The following is a 19,944-nucleotide window of genomic DNA, read 5'->3' as shown; positions in this document are numbered from 1 at the left end:
GCCCCGGTTTGGGAACTACCCCTGTGTCCTTTGCTTTTTTGTTCCAGTAATGAACACGCTGTCTTTATTTAAATAAACCGGTGTAAACAAAAACACTGCAGTTAACCGTCTCCTCCTATTTTTTTTCCATGATCTGAAACATCTGTCTTAGTGTTTCAGCTAATTTCTAATTCCATACTACACAAGAACTGTGAAAGCGGCAGGAAGGGGGAGAGTCGAGTGCTTTTTGGGGTTATTGAAAAGCCAAAAAAAACAATAACGTCAAAACAAATTCTTAAATATGTAAATACTCGTACAAATAAATACCTGCTATCACGTAAATGTATTACACATTTTTGTTAACTGCAACATAACTGTTTTTATACACAGATTCTTTACATTAAATAGCAGTTTAAGCATTTTTAATATAGAAAAGAAGGCGCGTTCACGGCCGTGGGAATCCTCGGGCGTGTGCACCTTGTGTGTGACCATGACGTCATTGTGTTGTGTTTGCAACTGGTACCTGGGACTTTTATCTTCCTGGATAGCACAGTGCTTTTCATGAAAACTGTGTGACTGTGGGGATTTTGAATACAGTTATGAGCTAACCAAACGATCTTGTTTTGAGAGGATTAGAAACGTGGACGTTTGTTTCGGTAACACTTGATTTTAGTTAGAAAGATCCCAACAGACGCGGGCCGCGGAGAAGAACCGCGGTGTGGGAGTGACGGATACGCCGGAGTATGGAGCGTCTTTGCTGGGGGTTGTAACTGTGCAAATCACCGGAGCGTCTCATCTGCTGGTAAATAACGTTTTGTCCGCAATAAAGTACACTGCATTCAAATAACATTACATCTGAGCTTGTTGACCTCTAAAATCACATAACGGGCTGTTGCATTTGACCTCTTGAGGTGATCTGGTTGTTATAAACATGTCCACCGGCTAGGAAAATAAATATCATATACCTCAGTATTTTGCATCTTGTAAGCACTGGATTCATATTCTGTTCATAATGATACCTCGTGCTCGAATAGGATTCTCTTAGTAAATCATTCTTAAATCGTGCGGTCAGATACGGGTCTGTGCACAATACGTATTTGGCACACTCTAAAGTTAAACTGCAATGTTAACTGGTGCTTTTCGGACCAGCATTAGCAGCAAAGCTTTGTGAAATCGATCGGCCGTGAGCTGTAGGGTGACCCGGATGCCCGATTGTACGTGTCGTGGGGTACCCTGGGCTGAAGGGCGCCGTTTGTCGTATTACACTTCCAACATGAAATGTATTACATAATTGATTTTTTTTGGACAACACGAAATGAAAAACTAACAACTTTCATTGTACCCACAAAAGACAGTTGTGTTACTCTACCCATATAATGACATACAGACTTTCAATTTTCAGACAAAAACATTTTGTATACGAATATCGCAAATTGATATTCAAGTCGTGCGCTCGAAGCGGAATACCGTTTGTGTTTTGTCACTGCTCATTTCGTGAACTCAAGGACTTCGATGTTTATTTCGTTGAACGAAATTTTGTGACGTATCACTTTTGACCCCTGACATTTGTTGGCATGACAACCAAGGATCAGTGGCCATGGACGTACACAATGGTACTGCTCATGCGCTGGAGTAGTGCGCTTCCTTAGTTACAATTAGTTCCTTGGAAACAATGTACTGTAGTTTATACTGTAAACGGTTACTAGAGATAGCCAGTGGCTATTTTCTTAAGTGAATTTTTTATTGTTTTCAAATTATTTAAATAAAAAAATTCACCTAGATAACACAAAGTCTGACAGTACCAGCTAAGGCAAGAATGCTTTTCTTGAAAAACGTTCCTCCGTTCATCCGTTTTCTAATGGCTTCTTCCACTTCAAAGTCGTGGGGGAGCCAGAGTTTATCTCTGCAACAGGCACAAGGCAGGATTACACCCTGAATGGACACCTGTCCATCACAGGGCAAACAGACATACACTCACATTAGGGCCAGTTTTCTCAGAAGCCAATTAACCTACAAGTTAATTGTCTTTGGACTGTTGGAGGAAACCGGGAGGAAACGGAAGCACCCTGAGGAAACACACATGAACAGACGGAGAACATACAAATTCCACGCAGACAGCACCCCACGTCCAGAGCTGAACCCAGGGCCACAGCTCCACGAGGTAGCAATTCTTACCACTGACACTGTTTTTCACAAAACCTATCTTATGTCATTTGTATATACCTGTATGTTGTATTTAAAAAAGTATCAATAAAATTTCCTTGCATTTATATTGCACTTTTAATCCCAAAAGTCCCCTAAGCACTTTACATGTAGGAGGGAACCCCGTTTTTTCATCCATCATTAATGAGTAGTTCCCATCTGAGTGAGTGTGGCAGCTGTTCTCTCTCAGCGGTGCTGCTAAACAGTCGATGAGGTGGAAAATTGAGAAATTATTACTAGCTACATTCACAGGGAACTTTTGCAAAGCCACACTGTACAATCAAAGAGTGAAATGTAGCCAGGATACTGATACAACACCCTACTTTTTCAAAAAGTGCAGTAGGATCGTTAATGACCAGCTTAATGTCTCTTGTGAAGGATGCAGCCAGTGTACTACGCCTATTACTAATAATAATTCCATACACTTATATAGCGCTTTTCTGGACACTCCACTCAAAATGCAATACAGGTAAAGGGAACTCCCCTCCACCACCAATGTGTAGCACCACCTGGATGATGCAACAGCAGCTGTAGAGCGCTAGTATGCTCACCAGACACCAGCTATCAGTGGGGAGGAGAACAAAGTGATGAAGCCAGAGATGAGGATTATTAGGAGGCCATGATTGATAAAGGCCAGGGGGAAATTTGGCCAGGACACGGGGCCACTGCTAGTGGTTCTTGTTCTTGGAAATTCAAGTCCAGAAAAAAGGGTACCAGATTCTGGTCCACAAGTGCCACTTACAACAATGACCTGTTTATCCTGAAGATACAAGTACAGACCAGGCCCAACCTTGCTTATCCTCTGAGATCTCATGAGATTGAGCTACAGGGTGCTGACACTGCTGTCACACTGCTACACCAACCAGACTCATATGGGGCTAAAAAGTGCAGTTCACCCTAAAGGTTCCTAAAAAGGTTTCCATAATAGGAATTCAGTCATAGGCTATAGTGCATCCCTCACCTCGTTGACATACAGAAGCCATTCTGCACCAGGAGACCCCCTGCACAGCAGATCAGGTAGACAAGTGAGAATCTGCTTCATCAGGCTGTTGATGTATAAGTAATGTACATATTTACCAAATTTCCTACTCTCATTTGGAAGCTGTCTTATGCAACAGGTGTTTAGTAATTTATCAATAATTATTCCTTGTTCCAGATAGCTTTTGTATAAAGCAATATTCACAATTTTAAAAGTTCTTCATTAATATTCTTTGTTGTTCCCGGATCCTTATTTCCCAGTTGATCCTGCAGTAATCCATTGTGTTCAGTTTGTTGGTACTTTTCAAGATTTTCTAATGTTTCTGTAAGGTACTTTCTTAATCTTCGTTGCTGGAGACTGAAGAACTTTTTTTTTCTAACCTGTGTCTTTAATGGCCAGGAGTTACCCTAGTCACATTGCTTTGAATTTTGACCAGGACAGCAAAGTTCTTCTTATGTGTTTCTGAATGCCTTGTTTTTGGCTGAGAACTGACTTGACCCATGTGTACCACGCTATCTGCAAACTCCCAGGCTGTCTTCATTTCACTGCTTTTCAGGCGTCATCCATGTCACCCATCCTAAGCAGGACATAGGGACATAGCTTACGAACAAGATGAGGCCATAGTCTCCTCTTGCCTGTTTAGTAGTCAGTAGTTATTGTATTGTAGAAATTGATCTCAGGATCTCATTCACCTGTTTCTTGAAAGAAGCCAGGGTATCGGCTTTAACAGCATGATGGGGCAGTTATTTCCACACTCCCAGATCCATTCAGTTTATTTGTCATATGCACAGGTGCAATGACATGCTTATTTGCATGTATGCTCCAATACAAAGATGTTAAGGACAGACCAAAACAGAAACACAAAACAGCAGCAGCAACAACAAAGTTAAAAAAACACGCAACTTAAATACAAGTCAGCACAAGCAGTGTGGGAAAAAAACCCATCAGTGTGAGTCAGTGGTAGGGGTAGAGTTCAATAATCTGACAGCTTGCGGGATGAAATTGTCTCCGAATCTGGAGGTACTTGCCTTTATGTTTCAATAATGCTTACCAGAGGGAAGGGGAGAGAAAAGTGAGAAACCAGCATGATTGTTGTCCTTAACAATACCTCCAGCTTTCCGGAGGCAGCGAGTTGTAAAAATGTCCACAATAGAGGAGAGCTGTACTCCAATAATGGAGTGGGCTGACCTGATCACCCCCCGTAACGCCTTCCGAGCTGCAGCCAAACCACAGTGTAATATCACACGTGAGCAACAGCACACCTGTAAAATGTAATCAAGGATAACTGAAGTCTATCAAATAGTTGAAGTGAATAGTCCCCTAACCCCAATTCTATGTAGTTTCCACTTGTGCCCTCCGCTTCAGTATGTTTTCTGTAAATAGCTTCAGAGTAACCTGCAACTGTAGATGAGCTTACAATCAAAATGATCCTTATGGGTTCTTCCAGGTGAATGTCCCCATCCCTGTTGCCATGGCTCCCAAGGACATCATGACCAACTCCCACGCGAAGTCCATCCTTAACTCCATGAACGCTCTGCGCAAGAGCAACACACTGTGTGATATCACCCTTAAAGTGGAGAACACCAACTTCCCTGCCCACCGCATCGTCCTGGCTGCCTGCAGCGACTACTTCTGCGCCATGTTCACCAGCGAGGTAACACTTCCCTGCCAGAAGTGTGTTGTCACTGTCATTTTGCAGTTGTTCTGTGGGAGTTGGAGCAGTCTAGCTTAAACAGTTTGTGCATCAGAAAGTTCTTCACTGTTCGGGGACTGCGAGACAGCGTGGAACAGGGGTCGATAGCGGGAGAGGAGGAGTTTGTGACGGCAATATGTTTTTACTGTAAATGTTTGTTAACTAAATCTACTTTGGCAGAACTGTACTTCTTCGGTCATGCCATTAAGGATCTTTGAATTGAGTTTCTGAGGGCCTGACTGAAACAGAGTGATGTGTCAGTGGGAGAGGTAAGGCTAAACAGCACAGATCTGAGCCAAACTCAAGAGCTGAGGGACTGGAGGAACTTTGACTTCATTCAATCACTAGAAGGTGCTATTGAGCTGTTGCTCAGGGACCAGATTCAACTTCTGTTTCTAACAGGTGCCAGGCATTTTGTCCTTGTTACCTTCCTTTAAATGAGTGATTATTTTCAAATGCAACAGTCCTAAATAGTAATGACTTTCATTCAACCCACTGAAACAATCTGCATAGTTCTGCAACAGCAAACTGATGCTATTGTTAATGTCAATGATGACGACATCAGGATCAGACCAAATACCTTTTAATAATAATATTAATCCTTAAACTTATATAGTGCTTTTCAGACCACTCAAAGAGCTTTATGGGTAATGGGGACTTTCCTCCACCAGCACCAATGGGCAGCCCCACCTGGATGATACGACGGCAGCCATGGTGCACCAGTTTGCTCACCACAGACCAGCTATCAGTCGGGAGGAGAGCAGAGTGATGAAGCCAGTTCAGAGATGGGGATTATTAGGAGGCCATGATTGGTAAAGGCCAATGGGAAATTTGGCCAGGATGCCAGTAACACCCCTACACTTTCCAACAAATGTCCTGGGATTTTTAATGACCATAGAGGGTCAGGACTTCGATTTTACATCTCATCCGAAGGACAGCACCTTTTTACATTATAGTATCCCCATCACTATACTGGGGCATTAGGACTGCAGGGTGAGCGCCCCCTACTGGTCCCATTAACACCTCTTCCAGAGCAACCTTAACTTTCCCAGGAGGTCCCCCATGTAGGTACTGGCCAGTCTCACACCTGCTGAGCTTTAGTGAGTTACCAGTTGGGAGTTGCAGGGTTATGTAGCTTTTAACAATCCTTAAATGACATGGTACATTAAAACTGTATACCCCAGAAACATATGGTAAGGCAAGGTTCAGAGATCTATTAATTGTGACAGCAATAACAGATACCTGCCGGATTGCAGACATAAGTATTTCTACCCTTTTAATTAATTTATGTAATCCACTAGAATGTCACAGCCATCACATAAGTGACATGCAATGTACAAACATGATGGCAACGACAGTGTTTATGACATTTAATACATTACTGAGAGATGTAGTTCAGGTGGGTGGCTGCGTCAGCATGCGTAAGCTGCAAAGGAACAAGTAAAGGTTTATTCCATGCTGAAAAGGGAAGAAAGAAAACAACGTTTCAGCCGTGGAGCCTTCTTCAGGTGGGAGAAAGACAGGGCAGTAAGCAAAGGTAATGTAGCAGGAGGACAAAAGCTGGGAGAGGAGAGGCGGGAGGCGGGAGCAGGGGACAGACAGAGTGGCCAATCAGGTATTGTGAAGTCAGGACAGGTGAAGAGAGGTGTGAAATGAAACCAACAATGAATAGAGAGAATTTAGAAGAAAATGAGTGTCGTTGAGAGAAGGTGGCTCCACGGCCAAAACGTTGTGTTTTCGTTCTTCTCTTTTCAGCATGGAATAAACCTATTACTTGTTCCATTACTGAGCGATCTTGTGAGTGATGCAGAGCTACAGCGTGAAAACATTTAGAACAGATCCAGCAGCCTGGGAATTGCTGTAAGGCTGCATCCTCTTCAGCACCAGGATTTATCTGAACAGAAAAGCACCCTGGTTTGCACTGTCCAGCGTTGTTCCCCACTGCACTGGGCTTTTCCCTGAAGGTGCCCCATGCTGATGCTTCAGTCTTGACCTGAGCTCGATGCATCGATCTGGAGCAACGGGACATCTGCTTTGCACTCCAGCTGCATCGCTGTGGAAGGATCTGTGCATGGTTTGCTGCCGACACAGCTGGTTTGCTGGTGTTTCTGTCTGCGGCGCTGAGTTTTATTTTTATATTGGGTTGATACAAAATGAGATATAATGGCTGTTTCTTTGGGGGGGAAAAAAAGTGTACCTTGCAAGCAGTTGCCTGCAAATTGCCTCAAGTTGCATCAGCTGCCGCCGGTATGTGAGAGCGCGCAGCTGAACTCTTGAAGGCCCTGTCGCTGCTGTGTGCTTGCAGCTCTCGGAGAAGGGAAAGCCTTTCGTGGACATCCAGGGCCTGACGGCTTCCACCATGGAGATCCTGCTGGACTTTGTGTACACGGAGACGGTCCTGGTGACGGTGGAGAACGTGCAGGAGCTGCTGCCTGCTGCCTGTCTGCTGCAGCTGAAAGGTGAAGCGGGAGTGGGGCATGCTGGGATGTGCATGACTGTGTATAGGGTACTGTACATGTCCCAGACACGTGACAGGAAGTCAGTTCGGCATGGGCAAGAACCTGAAAGCAGTTGCATTCTGTAACCTCTTCCTGTTGTGCCGTCACACAATTGGTGCAAGCTGTTAGATCAGTGCAAGTGCATGATTTATTCCCTTTTCTTGTTTTGTGCCATTGCACTCATTCACAGTTATACCACAACCAGTGTACCCAATGTTGCATTAAATCTTAAAGTAAAAGCTAATTAATAGACAAGACACTTTTTGAGAGCTCAGAGAGAGAAAGGTGTGTTAATAAGGATGTTTCAGTAGAACCCAGATAGTGAAGGTTGCCAGTAAGTTGAGGCAATATACAGGTTACAGAAGAACCCACTGATGACTCAGTGCCTGCAGAATGACATACACCTAAAATAATTGAAACTGGACTGGGGTAGAAACCACCACCAAACAGGTTTATCTTGACCAAGAGATAAAGATGACTTTATCATGAGCCTGGTCAATACCTGGATGGGAGACCTCCTGGGAAGAACTCAAATAAGTTCGAGTTCAAAAGTTCAAGTTCAGTTGCTGCTGGAAGACGTGTTCGAGGGGCCAGTAGGGGGCACTCACCCTGCAGTCTGTGTGGGTCCTAATGCCCCAGTATAGTGACGGGGACACTATACTGTAAAAAGGTACCATCCTTCTGATGAGACGTAAGACCTCATCCTGACTCTCTGTGGTCATGAAAAATCCCAGGGCTTTTCTCAGAAAAAGTAGGGGTGTCCTGGCCAGATTTCTTCCTGGCCTTTACCAATCATGGCCTCCTAATAATCCCCATCTCTGAACTGGCTTCATCACTCTGTTCTCCTCCCTACTGATAGCTGGTGTGTAGTGAGGGTACTGGTCACAATGGCTGCTGTTGCATCATCCAGGTGGGGCTGCACATTGGTGGTGGTGGAGGGGAGTCCCCGTTACTTGTAAAGCACTTTGAGTGGAGTGTCCAGAAAAGATCTATATACTGTAGGTGTAAGGAATTTATTATTATTATTATTATTATTAAGGTGAACCTCTCAGTGTCCAACAGCCTGTCATGGAACAGCGAGGTTCTGTTCTGCAAGGGTTGTAGACATTTTCATTGGCGCCCCACTTGTCGGCGGAGCGGTTCCGAGAGAACAAACGCGCGCTCATGTGCACTTGCGTGCGTTTGTCCCCCCCCTCCCCCGGGGGCACAGGTGTGAAGCAGGCGTGCTGCGAGTTCCTGGAGAGCCAGCTGGACCCCTCCAACTGCCTGGGGATCCGGGACTTCGCCGAGACGCACAACTGCGTGGACCTCATGCAGGCGGCAGAGGTGTTCAGCCAGAAGAACTTCCCCGACGTGGTGCAGCACGAGGAGTTCATGCTGCTCAGCAAGGAGGAGGTGGAGAAGCTCATCAAGTGCGACGAGATCCAGGTGTGCAGCCCCACGCTCGCGGAGGGATGACCCCACCGCTGTGTGCGTGCCAGGGAAAGGCTGTGTAGACGTCCGATTCATTGCAGGTTTTAAGAGCAGCATGTGCCTCCATAAATTGCAGGAAGCTGAAAAACAACACAGTCAATGGTGTTTTAGTGCTGATTATGAGCCTATGCAGCCAACAGCCATATAACCCTGCAGCTCTCAACTGGCTACCCACCGAAGCAAAGCAGGGTTGAGCCTGGCCAGTACCTGGATGGGAGACCTCCTGGGAAGCTATGGTTGCTGCTGGAAGTGGTGTTATTGGGACCAGTTGGGGGCACCCACCCTGCGGTCTGTGTGGGTCCTAATGCCCCAGTATAGTGGCGGGGACACTATACTGTAGTGGGCGCCGTCTTTCGGGTGAGAGGTTACACCGAGGTCCCGACTCTCAGTGGTTATTAAAGATCCCTGGCCATTTCTCAATAAGAGTAGGGAGTTATCCTGGTGTTGAGGCCAAATTTCCCCTCTCAGCCTTTACCCGTGGCCTCCAAATTGTCCCCAAGTATGATTGGCTTGCACTTGCCCTGTGATGGACTGGCGCCCTGTCCAGGGTGTACCCTGCCTTGTGCTCGTTGCTTGACGGGTAGGCTCCGGCTTCTCGCGACACCGTGTGGTATAAAGCGGTTTGGCAAATGCCATGATATGAGTCTATGCATGCCTGCTCATGATCAATACTAAACCAACTTATTAATCTTATTGTTATCCAGCTTACCAGCAGGAACCATCTTATTATTGTTCACCAACAGCAGGCGCTTGATCAGAGATGGCAACTTGTAAAGCCTGAAAGCCTGATCACTGTGCTTTGCAATGAGAAGCATTCTTGTGAATCTGCTGCACACTGTCCACCAGTGTGGCTCCAGAAAGCCTCTTCAGCTCATCAATTTCAAGATGCAGTGTAGAGAGCAAAAGGGAAAATACAGAAAAGAGACAGTCCTACTGTTTGTTTTGTGTTCATTTCCATCTTGCAAGAACAGGCAACTTTCAACAGCCTCATTCCGGCATGGTGAAAGTTAACAATGAAATAAATGTGGAGTGACTCAGAAGACAACTGAACAAAAAGACAATTGGACAAAAAGATTGTGGCTTGGTGTAGGCGGTCTGTGGAAATTCTGTGGTAAGTGCAGTAGTGGGCGCTTCTCAGTGGGCTGAAATCTCTTTACCTCTTTATGTCGCTGGCTATTTGTACTGGTTTGTGCTAACCTGCTGGCGTGCAGTACTTATTTCCTGTGTAGTTTTGGCTGGTTTTGAAGTTGGGGCCCAAACGTTGTCTTACTAATCAGACTCTGTCCATCCATTCAGCTCTCTGTATTGCAGAGCTGATGTTCAGCTGCGACAGCAAAAGTAGTAATATACTGTAGCCTATATCTCTACTGCAATAGTGTGCAAGAATATCTTATCTTCTGTGATGAAAGTTGAGCAACAGTTAGAGTATACCTCAGAGAGATGCATGTTTCCAAATAATGTGTATTTGCCTTCCCAAATTAGTGAGTAGCCCCGTTTTAATATTTATTTGTATAAATGCACATATGAATGTTTTTGTTTTATCCACTTAGGACTGTGATTCCAATTTGAAGTGCAGGTTTATAAGTCGTGCTGTCAGAATGAATCATGGGGGAAGAGGCGGCCCAGTGGAATCTGAACCGGCAGCATGCCTATCTCTCCTGCCTCATGCATGTTTGTCGAGGACATTCCATTCTTTACACTTCGGTGCCTTCCCAGAGAAATCCAGGCATCTTTCATGTACAACATACTCAGTTCCTGGAAAACTTGCTGGCTTATATTCTCTGTTCTGGCTTGAGTAGTCAATTAAACAATTAACCACATTATTTTCTCATTTAGCGCAACATGGTGGCACAGTGGTTAGCATTGGTGCCTTGGAGCACTGGCACCCTTGGTTCAGTTCAGGACCTGGGGTGCTATCTGTGTGGAGTTTGGCTGCTGGTGTGAGTGTATGTGTCTGTGTGTCTGCCCTATGATGGACTGGAGTCCTGCCCTGTCCTGTATGCCTGCACGAGCCTGAGTTGGATGAAGCATTAGAAAACGGTCTGGTGGGTAGATCCCCGATGTAGAATGATGATCCTTCCACGCAGTTGATGTACCCTCAAGGTGCGACAGCTTGTCATTTCTTTGCTATTTGTCATTTCTTTGGTATGTCCCAGCACAGCAAGCTGCTTCTTTTTTTTTCGAAACACCTGCCAGGTGGACTCGGAGGAGCCGGTGTTTGAGGCCGTGCTGACCTGGGTGAAGCACTCGCGCAAAGAGAGGGAGCCCTTCCTGCCAGACATGCTGCAGTACGTCCGCATGCCCCTGCTCACCCCCCGCTACATCACCGACGTCATCGACACCGAGGTGGGGTCTCTGGGCGCGCCAGCGCGTGTTGTGACAAAACCGCCGGGCGTGTCGTGACGTGAGCTATCCAGTAGGCAGGTCCATGTCGACAGCCACACAGCTGCAAGGTTCAACGAAACCAAGTGCTCTTTTTATTTATGGTGTGGGGGGCGGGGGAATCAAACTACACCACAACCGAAAACAAAAGCCAAAGCTCTTTTGAGCTCTTGTCTACACTTCTTTTTTAATTCACGAACTAAAGTGGCAGAGCAGCTAAATTGCTTACCAGCCTTCAAATAAACAGTTCTTAGAACCCATCTCTTCTTAAAATTCTTCCATCTGAACAAAGTCTGTCTCTCTGAGACTCTTCACCAAATTTCCAAAACTCAGTTCTTTTATTCGTCATTCAGTCCTCCTCCCTCTGCCAAGTGGTGCACGCAGGGGTTCTAAGTTCTGCCCCTTCGGACAACAGACATCCACTCCCCCTGACTGCGCGTGAAGTGTACTATTCCTGCTTTTTAAACAGTCAGCTGACCAGCTGGCCTCCTTCTGCTGGTCAGGTGACAGAGCAGCAGCTTGTTCCCCCAGAGGGTTCTGGGGAATGTCATCCTGGCAGGGCTGTGCTCTCATAGTGTTTAAACAGAGGACTGACTGCTCCTCCTGACTGCTCCTGCTTGGTCAGTCATCCAGAGCTCAGCCTGTGGGAAACACAGCAAAACAGATGGGTCCATTTCAGGTTTTCCCTTTCCCAGACTCCAGTATAGGTCAAAATGATGAAGGAGAAGGCTTATTATGATTTAACTCCTTGTGGCTATTTATGCAAATTCACTCTCTGTAAGGTAGTGAACCTCAGATGCCCAACACCTGTTTTCAGCGTTGGCATATAAATCCCAGAATGCAGTGCAGTGCAATAAGAGCCTTATTTCAATTTTTGAAGTTGATAGGAGGGATTCCTTGACAAGTAACACTTGCTTCTCTAGTGGTCTCCTTGGGCTGGGGCAGACTGCGATTGGGGGGGGGGAAGGGGTTTCTTCTCTGGACCCAGGCCAGCCACCCCTGTCCTGTCCCAGCCCTTGATTAGATGCAGTCTGCAGTGCAGAGACCTCGTCGACGAAGCCAAGAAGTTCCACTTGAGGCCAGAGCTGAGGAGCCAGATGCAGGGGCCTCGCACCCGTGCTCGACTAGGTACTGCACCGTTACGATTTAGAAAGTCAAGAACGAGAGGGCAGCCTTTTGGGAGTTTTTCAGGGTCACTCCTCTGTGGCCCCAGACTAGTTAACCGAGAGGCCCACTGTGGCCAGACTGACCAACTGTATTAACTGTAACTACAGGAAGAGAAAAGTAAGACTCATTTTAAAACTTCAAAGTTAAAAAATAAATGCTGTCTACTGCTTTTAAAGGGTCTTTGATGTTGTAGAAGTCTGGCTATGGATATGTGGCCTAATGATTGTGTAGCACAGACATAGGAAGTTGATTATTCAGTTTTTCCTACCCTGAGTTTGAACTCTGTGTCCCTGAGATTGCAGGTTTAGATCCTGGCTTTGCCACTCTGGGAGTGTAAGCCAACCACAGACTGGGGAAGCTAACCAAGGGATTGTCTTGATGTGACCATCTGAGTGTACTTGTGGGACCAACATGACACTGTTGTGACCCAAGGCTCTCTGCCATTTTCTCAGCTGATCAGTAACATTACAAAACAAATTGCCTCGTCTAGTGTCAGCTTGAGGCAAAACAAAGGCAGTGGAATCACATTAATCTGTGCCTGACAGCACACACTTCTGTGCTCTGACAGGAGCCAACGAGGTCCTGCTGGTGATTGGAGGCTTCGGAAGTCAGCAGTCTCCCATTGACATTGTAGAGAAATATGACCCCAAGACACAAGAGTGGAGCTTCTTGCCAGTAAGTACCTCCTGGTTTAGTTACTAGACTGCTCATGGGCTGGAGTCTCTTGCGTAATAGCGAACACTAAGTGCTAGACATTTCACACGTCTTGTAAATGTATTTAAAAAACCTAACAACAGATGTTTTCAAAAGGAGAAGGGAATAATTGCAGACATATTTTCGTTAGTGATTCGTGTCTTCTTGTGAGCAACAGTAATGTTTTTTTGTTTGTTTTTTTCTTTTTGCTGACGTAAAACAGTAGCATTTTGAATCTTTATTTGTAATCTTTTCAAGTAAAATAATTTAAAACAGGAAGAAGTATGCTAGTTCCTTCATTTTAAGAAAGCAAAAAACACCAGCAGAAAACCATTGGTTTGTAAGGTTAGGTTAGGGATTGGACCTAGTAGTAGGGTTAGTGTTGAACATCAAGGTTAGGCTACATGTCATCTGTGATCTCTCAGGTGGTCCAGGATTAGAGAAACACATTTGTATCATTAGTGAAACTGGATCTGATTGCCTGTAAAATCTGGAAGGGATCAAACTGGTCTGCAATAGGAACCTGATATTCTACCTTGAACGAGGAGTGAAGACCTGTAGGAAAAGGTGATTAGATACTTGAAGTCTTGTGCGTGTACTGGTTTCCAGAAAAATATTGAAAGCCATATTTTGTGCCCAGTAAAAATCCATCGAAAAAATCTTCCAATTTACCTTCCCCTCTCTCTTGCACACTGGGGAAGGGAAGAATCCAGCAAGTCATGGTTCGGTTTTAAAAACGTCCACAGTGGTTCCGAATGCTACCTCTCCCTGACGACACCCAGCTGAGCAGCGTGCGGTTCTCTCTCCTGCGGCCCTTCTGCTCCCGATCGTTAGTGACGGGGCTGGTCTCGCTGATACCTGCAGAGCGTAACCCGGAAGAGGCGCTACGTGGCCACAGTGTCCCTGAACGACCGTGTGTATGTGATCGGAGGGTACGACGGGCGCTCGCGACTCAGCTCCGTGGAGTGTCTGGACTACACCGGCGATGAGGACGGGGTCTGGTACTCGGTGGCGCCCATGAACGTGCGCCGTGGCCTGGCAGGCGCCACGACGCTGGGAGGTGGGCCCACCCTCGCCTTAGTCGCTGAACACACGCGGCCAGGAGAGAAAAGCTTTGTGAGATTGTAATGCGCGCTGTTATGCTCTGAAGGCCCACAACTTCTTTACTAATGATTTTGTGAACACGACACAGAATGTCCCAGCTGTCTATTTCTAAATGGAATCTAGTTAAAAAGTACCACGATTTCCTCTTTGAGGGGAGAACTGGTAATTTGCTTATTATGGCTTTCAGGTCGGGCGGCATGGTTGCCAGTGTGATTACCAATACTCCCGCGCAGCACTGGGAGCCTAGGATAACTTTCTGGGGTCCTGTCTGAACAGCGTTTGTATGTTCTCTCCATGTTTGTGTGGGTTTCCTCTGGTTGCTTTGGTTTCTTCCCGCACAGTCCAAAGACATTGGCTCCTGGGAAGATTGGCCCTGGTATGAGTGTGTGTGTCTGTCTGTGCTCTGTGCTGGATTGGCATCCCGTCCAGGATATATGGATCCAGGTTGACCTTGTGCCAATTGATTGGCTCCCCCGCACCTGGTACTGGATAAAGCAGTTAGAAAATGGATGGATAGATGGATGGGTTTTCAGTCCATTATAATTGCAGATGAACAGATTCTCACAGTCAGCTGCAGGACAATACTCCATATTTACAGCATGGGCAGGGGCACGGGACAAGGCCTTTTTTCTCCCGTTAATGCCTGCAAGCAATCTTGTTCTGAAATTGGAACACCGCATAGCGTCTTCACGTGGACTTTTGTCAGAGCTGGACGTGGCTCGTCCGTACCCCAGCCCAGCGCTCATCTGCACTCTCTGCCGGCAGACATGATCTACGTGGCGGGGGGGTTCGACGGCAGCCGGCGGCACACCAGCATGGAGCGATACGACCCCAACATCGACCAGTGGAGCATGCTGGGAGACATGCAGACTGCCAGGGAGGGAGCTGGGCTGGTGGTGGCCAATGGGCTCATCTACTGTCTCGGTGCGTCTGACACTGCCTGGCTAGAACTGTATCTTCACTGCAGAAAATGAGCCATTATTAAGGAGATACTATTTATAGCATATCGACATATATATATATATCTTGACACGTTTCCTACTGGAAGATTTGTCAGGGTAAAGAAGGAGGTTTATGATGACTGCTCTTCAGTACACGCTAGGTTGTTAATTTGCTGTACTTGTTCTCTCGCTTAAAGCTCTCTGCCGTTTCTGCTTGTATAGTTAGTAATCGTGGCACACTGCCTGAAGAAAAGCAAAACAAAATATGGTCTGCATCTGCGGTGCTAAGAAATAGACTAAGAGTACGTTTAACCTTGAGAGGAGGTTGGTGTGAGGATGTGGTTGTTGCTGTGGTTTTAGGAGGGTACGATGGCCTGAATATCCTGAGCTCAGTGGAGAGGTATGACCCACACACAGGACACTGGACCAACGTCACCCCCATGGCCACCAAGCGCTCAGGTCAGTCAGCTGCTTCATTCAGTACTGCATGCAGAAGCCTTTTCTTTACAGTGCGCAGATTTCAGTTCTTCTTTGTTTTTGTTTTTGAAATAATCTTTTGAACTTAATACATTAAATGTGAACCTCAACTGCATACAAGTGGTGGACCACCGAAGAGCTTGAAGAGCTCAGTCTCTATATTCAAGAAATAAAGATCTCTGCAGGCAAGGTGGTTGGTGTTCTTGTCCTGGCTACTAACCATAGCACACCAGGAGGGTGTGCACACTCGTGCCTTGGACCACAGAGTGAAAGGCCCTTGTGTGTGTGTGGCAGGGGCTGGAGTGGCCTTGCTCAACGACCACATCTTCGTGGTGGGAGGTTTCGATGGTACAGCACACCTGGCGTCGGTGGAAGCTTACAACATCCGCACCGACTCCTGGACCACCGTCACCAGCATGACCACGCCGCGCTGCTACGTAGGCGCGACGGTCCTCCGGGGTAGACTCTACGCCATTGCTGGGTAAGGACTCGGGCTAATGAAGTTAAATGTCATTAATATGGCTAGACTGTATTGTCCAGCGGTGCATCCCAAACACTCGTGTATATCCCAGGTGTTTCAAATATTTGTCTTGCACACTATTAATCTAAGTGAAAGTCAAACATCCATGGGAATATATTATCTTGTATATGCATACAGTTGGACAACATAGTGGTACATTGGTTAGCATTGAAGCCTCACAGTGCTGCGGCTCTAGGTTGAATTCTGGACCAGGGGTGCCATCTGTGTAGAGTTTGGATGTGTTCCCTGTGTTCATGTGGGTTTCTTCTGGGTACTCCAGTTTGCAAAGACATACAGGTAGGTTAATTGGCTTCTGGAAAAACTGTCTCTGGTGTGAGTGTGATTGTTTGTGTCTGTACCCGATGGACTAGCGTCAGGTCCAGGGTGTCTCCTGTCTTGCAGCCGGTGCTTTTCGGGATAGACTCCAGCTCTCCTCCACCTTGAATTAAATGAAGCAGATAGAAAATGGATGAATTTGCCAAACAACTGCCGAGTTATCAAGTCCCTTTCTCTTCATAGTAATATTTTTCTTAAACCAATGCTGAGTCTTAACATTCTTCGATAATGGATCTGACTTGATGGTGAATTAAAGGATTAGAGAAACGTTCACATCTGCTACATTTTGAGCCCTGCAATTGTACAGCATTTACATACATCATTAGCAGGGCACATGAGGAATCCTCAGCATGGTGCTCTGTGGCATTGCTTTGCTCTTTGTAATCCATCCTTGAGCTGATGGGGTAACACATACTGTACCTGACATTTACTGTATGTGCCTGCTTCGTCTTGCTACTGGTCAGCCAATCCTTTTCAGCCGTTTCTGCCATGACTTTGTAAAATCTAGATTGCACTTGGCAAATGGTTTCAGTCTTAAAATTGCAGAACCACAGAAAACTCTGTACCTTATTCTGGATCTGTATGTGTCAGCAGATTGGATTTTTCTTTTGTTTCATGGAAGAAGCAATGATCTATGTTTATAACAGATGAAGATATTGGTAATCATGTGTTAGATCCAGCAGTCCCTTTTGTTTCCTTGTGCTGGATTTCAAGGAAATAAATCAAAATATTGCTAAGAACCATTAGGGCTTCAATAGTGTGGCTCCTGCCTTCATCAGTGAAATGTTAACTCCTTATACTCCACAGTGTACTTTTTGACCTTCTTTCAGTTTCCAGTACCAGCCTCCAAACAATGGGAGACCAGGTGTCTGTTGAATTTCTCCATAGCTCATTAATGATCTCCCACCCTATGTCAGATCATGCAAGATAGTTAACATTTAAAAATGATTCATTCTGGTTATTATATTGTATTAGTTTATATACTGTCTATTTGTTTTTGCCTCTACCTTGCTGCAATGTACAGACGTTTTGAGATGGTGTCATGAAAGGCTCTATATACAATAAAATGACTCCTTTCCTCCGGCTCTTCCAGGTATGATGGGAACTCTCTCCTCAGCAGTATTGAGTGCTATGACCCCGTCATCGACAGCTGGGAGGTGGTGACCTCAATGGCCACCCAGCGCTGCGACGCAGGCGTGTGTGTTCTGAGGGAGAAGTGAGCTGGCCTGGGCAGTGCCCACAGACTGGGCGACGCCAGGGGGAGAGAGACTGGCAGCGCCACAGCTGAGCAACTCGCATAGGAGACGGAGGAAACCCTGCCATCCCACACCAGTTGGGTTGTCACAGCCCCCTGCTCTGTTGGGTCATCAGCTTCCTTCGTACGGTTCTGTTGCCACTGTGAGACGCGCTCATCCTTCATCTGTGTACAGGGCCAGGATGGAAGTGTTCATATTTGCATTGTTTTTCATTTTCGAGTCAAAAGATGCAGCTTCTCATTGTCCTCCGTGCATGAATGCCATCGCTGTGATCCACCTGGTTCTCCTCTGTACGGACTTACATGATGTAAGGTTTGTTTAAAGTGCAATATTTTACTGCTAATCCACTGCTGGACTTCACACAGAGCCTTATACCTTCGCACACAGCTGCTCACAGCCCTGTGTTCTGGGTGAGTGGAGCACAGTGAGGCCCCCGTCTTCACATCATGGAGATTTTTCTCTCAATCATGTGGGCGACTTTGGTATCAATCGGATGCTGGCTTGTCTGTGAAAGAGAGTTCCACCTTACTTGAAGGATACCTGTCGATTGTCATTTCTGTTGTGTTTGTGTGGAAGAGAGTAGATCAAAAACAATAAACTGTTTTTGCTTAAATAAACTATATCCCTTCTTTCTGTGATTCAAGCTGTTGTTTTTCTTAGCTGCAATTAGTGAGATACACTTAGCTGGTGAAACTAGAAATGACCATTTCTAGACTAGCTTTGCAGTGAGGAATGGCATTTCTAAAGATGCCAACCAATTTAGATGTTATCAGATAAGCCGGTTATGTATTAAAGTAACTAATTTAGGAGAGTTTAAGATCAAATTCTGCGTGCTTAAGGATCAGACCAGTCTTAAACAGATTATTTTCCTAACTCAGGCTGATCTATAACAGTGGTTCCCTTTTCTGAATTGTGAGGTACAGCCGTGTCTATTAGATTTTGTCCAAGCTGTGCGTTGAGTTACCAGAACTAATTGATGCCTTTAACTGAATCGTTTGCTTCTGTAGACTCCAGCTGTTTACCTTTCACACTCCTAAAGGGGGGGATTCTGAAATTCAGAAAAGGGTACCAATTAAAAATACCATTCAGCATTTCTGAGAGAGGGCATTCCAGTGATCTGTCCCTGCTCCTGGAAATCCCAACTTGAGGGTCACTCCTAAATCGCCTATTTCTAAAGATTTGGAACACTTTAATTGGGAGCAGTTAAGTTGGTGGTATGCCAATTTAAGTAAATTACAGATTATTATAAATAATATATTGTTATAGCTTTAGGTGACTGAAAAGTATCTCATAGATTTTAAATAAAGTTTGTGACACCTGGAAGAGTAAACACTAGCTTCAAAGCAGAGAGGATGTTTACTGAAGTCTGGGGGGTCCCTTCAGCAAAAACAATTGTAAAGTTTATCTTGGTATACCTAGGTAAGTTGGGTGTTAATGATTATCAATGAGCAGTATAGAAACACACAATATAAGATCACATTAAGAGCACAGAGAACAAAGAAGAAACAAGAAGCAGGTAAGAAGGAGAGGCGAGACAAGAGTCCAGAGAAGTTGTGACTTAAAGTTGCCAGTTGAGAGCCCCTACTTCATAATCATCCAAACCAAACCTGACTGGATCTAGATATTAGAACCTTGCTAGAGAGAGCATGCTATTCTGTGTTTTTAGGGAACCTGGGTTTCCTGAATAAAAGATACCTCAGTTAGAAACATCTTTCCTGCTTAGGGTGCATGTTGTGGATAGGGATATAGGCTCCCATTTATTTTGTGGCATCCAGTGTGCAGAGAGAGAGATTTAACTGCAGGTTGTGTTGTATTTAGTAAGAAGGCAGCTCATCTCTTATGTGGCCTCTGTAGGCATTAAGAGTTTAATGCTTAGTAGCAGTCTGGGGTTTTCTGGGTGACCAGAATGTCAGGTCTCTGAAACACCTTGTTTGTAAATACTGTACATAGAGTAACTTGTGTGTTGTATGTTTTGTTGTGTGTAGTGTAGTTTGTCTTGTCATTGTAATAAATAGTTGTTTAACCAAATGTGCCTGGATTGTTACTCCTCTCGACAAAGCTGTACAAGAGAATAAAGAACTCGCGTGCTCGGGTATATTCTAAAGAAATCACATGTTGGGGGCTATGAATAATTATTTCACTCATTTACTAAACCACTCGGTCAATTCCTAATTTTCACCATTTTCGTAAGCAACCTATTTATAACTACGTACAATTCAGTTCTTAAGAACCATCCATCCATTT

At 45.4% G+C, this 19,944-nt stretch overlaps 1 protein-coding gene across 2 annotated transcripts; it reads left to right on the top strand.

Moving 5' to 3' along the window:
* Positions 1–455: 455 nt before the first annotated feature.
* On the top strand, positions 456–18,317 carry klhl12 (kelch-like family member 12). 2 transcript variants are annotated; one of them, XM_088639918.1, is made up of 13 exons: positions 456–781; positions 2,021–2,140; positions 4,608–4,814; positions 7,159–7,312; positions 8,562–8,779; positions 11,021–11,170; positions 12,220–12,334; positions 12,942–13,048; positions 13,931–14,126; positions 14,936–15,094; positions 15,472–15,570; positions 15,883–16,069; positions 17,538–18,317. In XM_088639918.1, the coding sequence occupies exons 2-13, from the start codon at positions 2,060–2,062 to the stop codon at positions 17,662–17,664; spliced, it is 1,800 nt and encodes a 599-aa protein (XP_088496044.1). In that variant the 5' UTR covers positions 456–781; positions 2,021–2,059; the 3' UTR covers positions 17,665–18,317. The 2 variants fall into 2 exon arrangements, with proteins under 2 accessions (XP_088496044.1, XP_088496045.1); XM_088639919.1 differs by lacking the exon at positions 2,021–2,140 and having other exon boundaries at positions 457–781.
* Positions 18,318–19,944: the final 1,627 nt, after the last annotated feature.

Source organism: Lepisosteus platostomus, chromosome 7, assembly GCF_059453375.1.
Source record: "Lepisosteus platostomus isolate fLepPlt1 chromosome 7, fLepPlt1.hap1, whole genome shotgun sequence".
Classification (NCBI taxonomy): Eukaryota; Metazoa; Chordata; class Actinopteri; order Semionotiformes; family Lepisosteidae; genus Lepisosteus; species Lepisosteus platostomus.
This window is presented reverse-complemented; position numbering and strand designations above follow the sequence as displayed.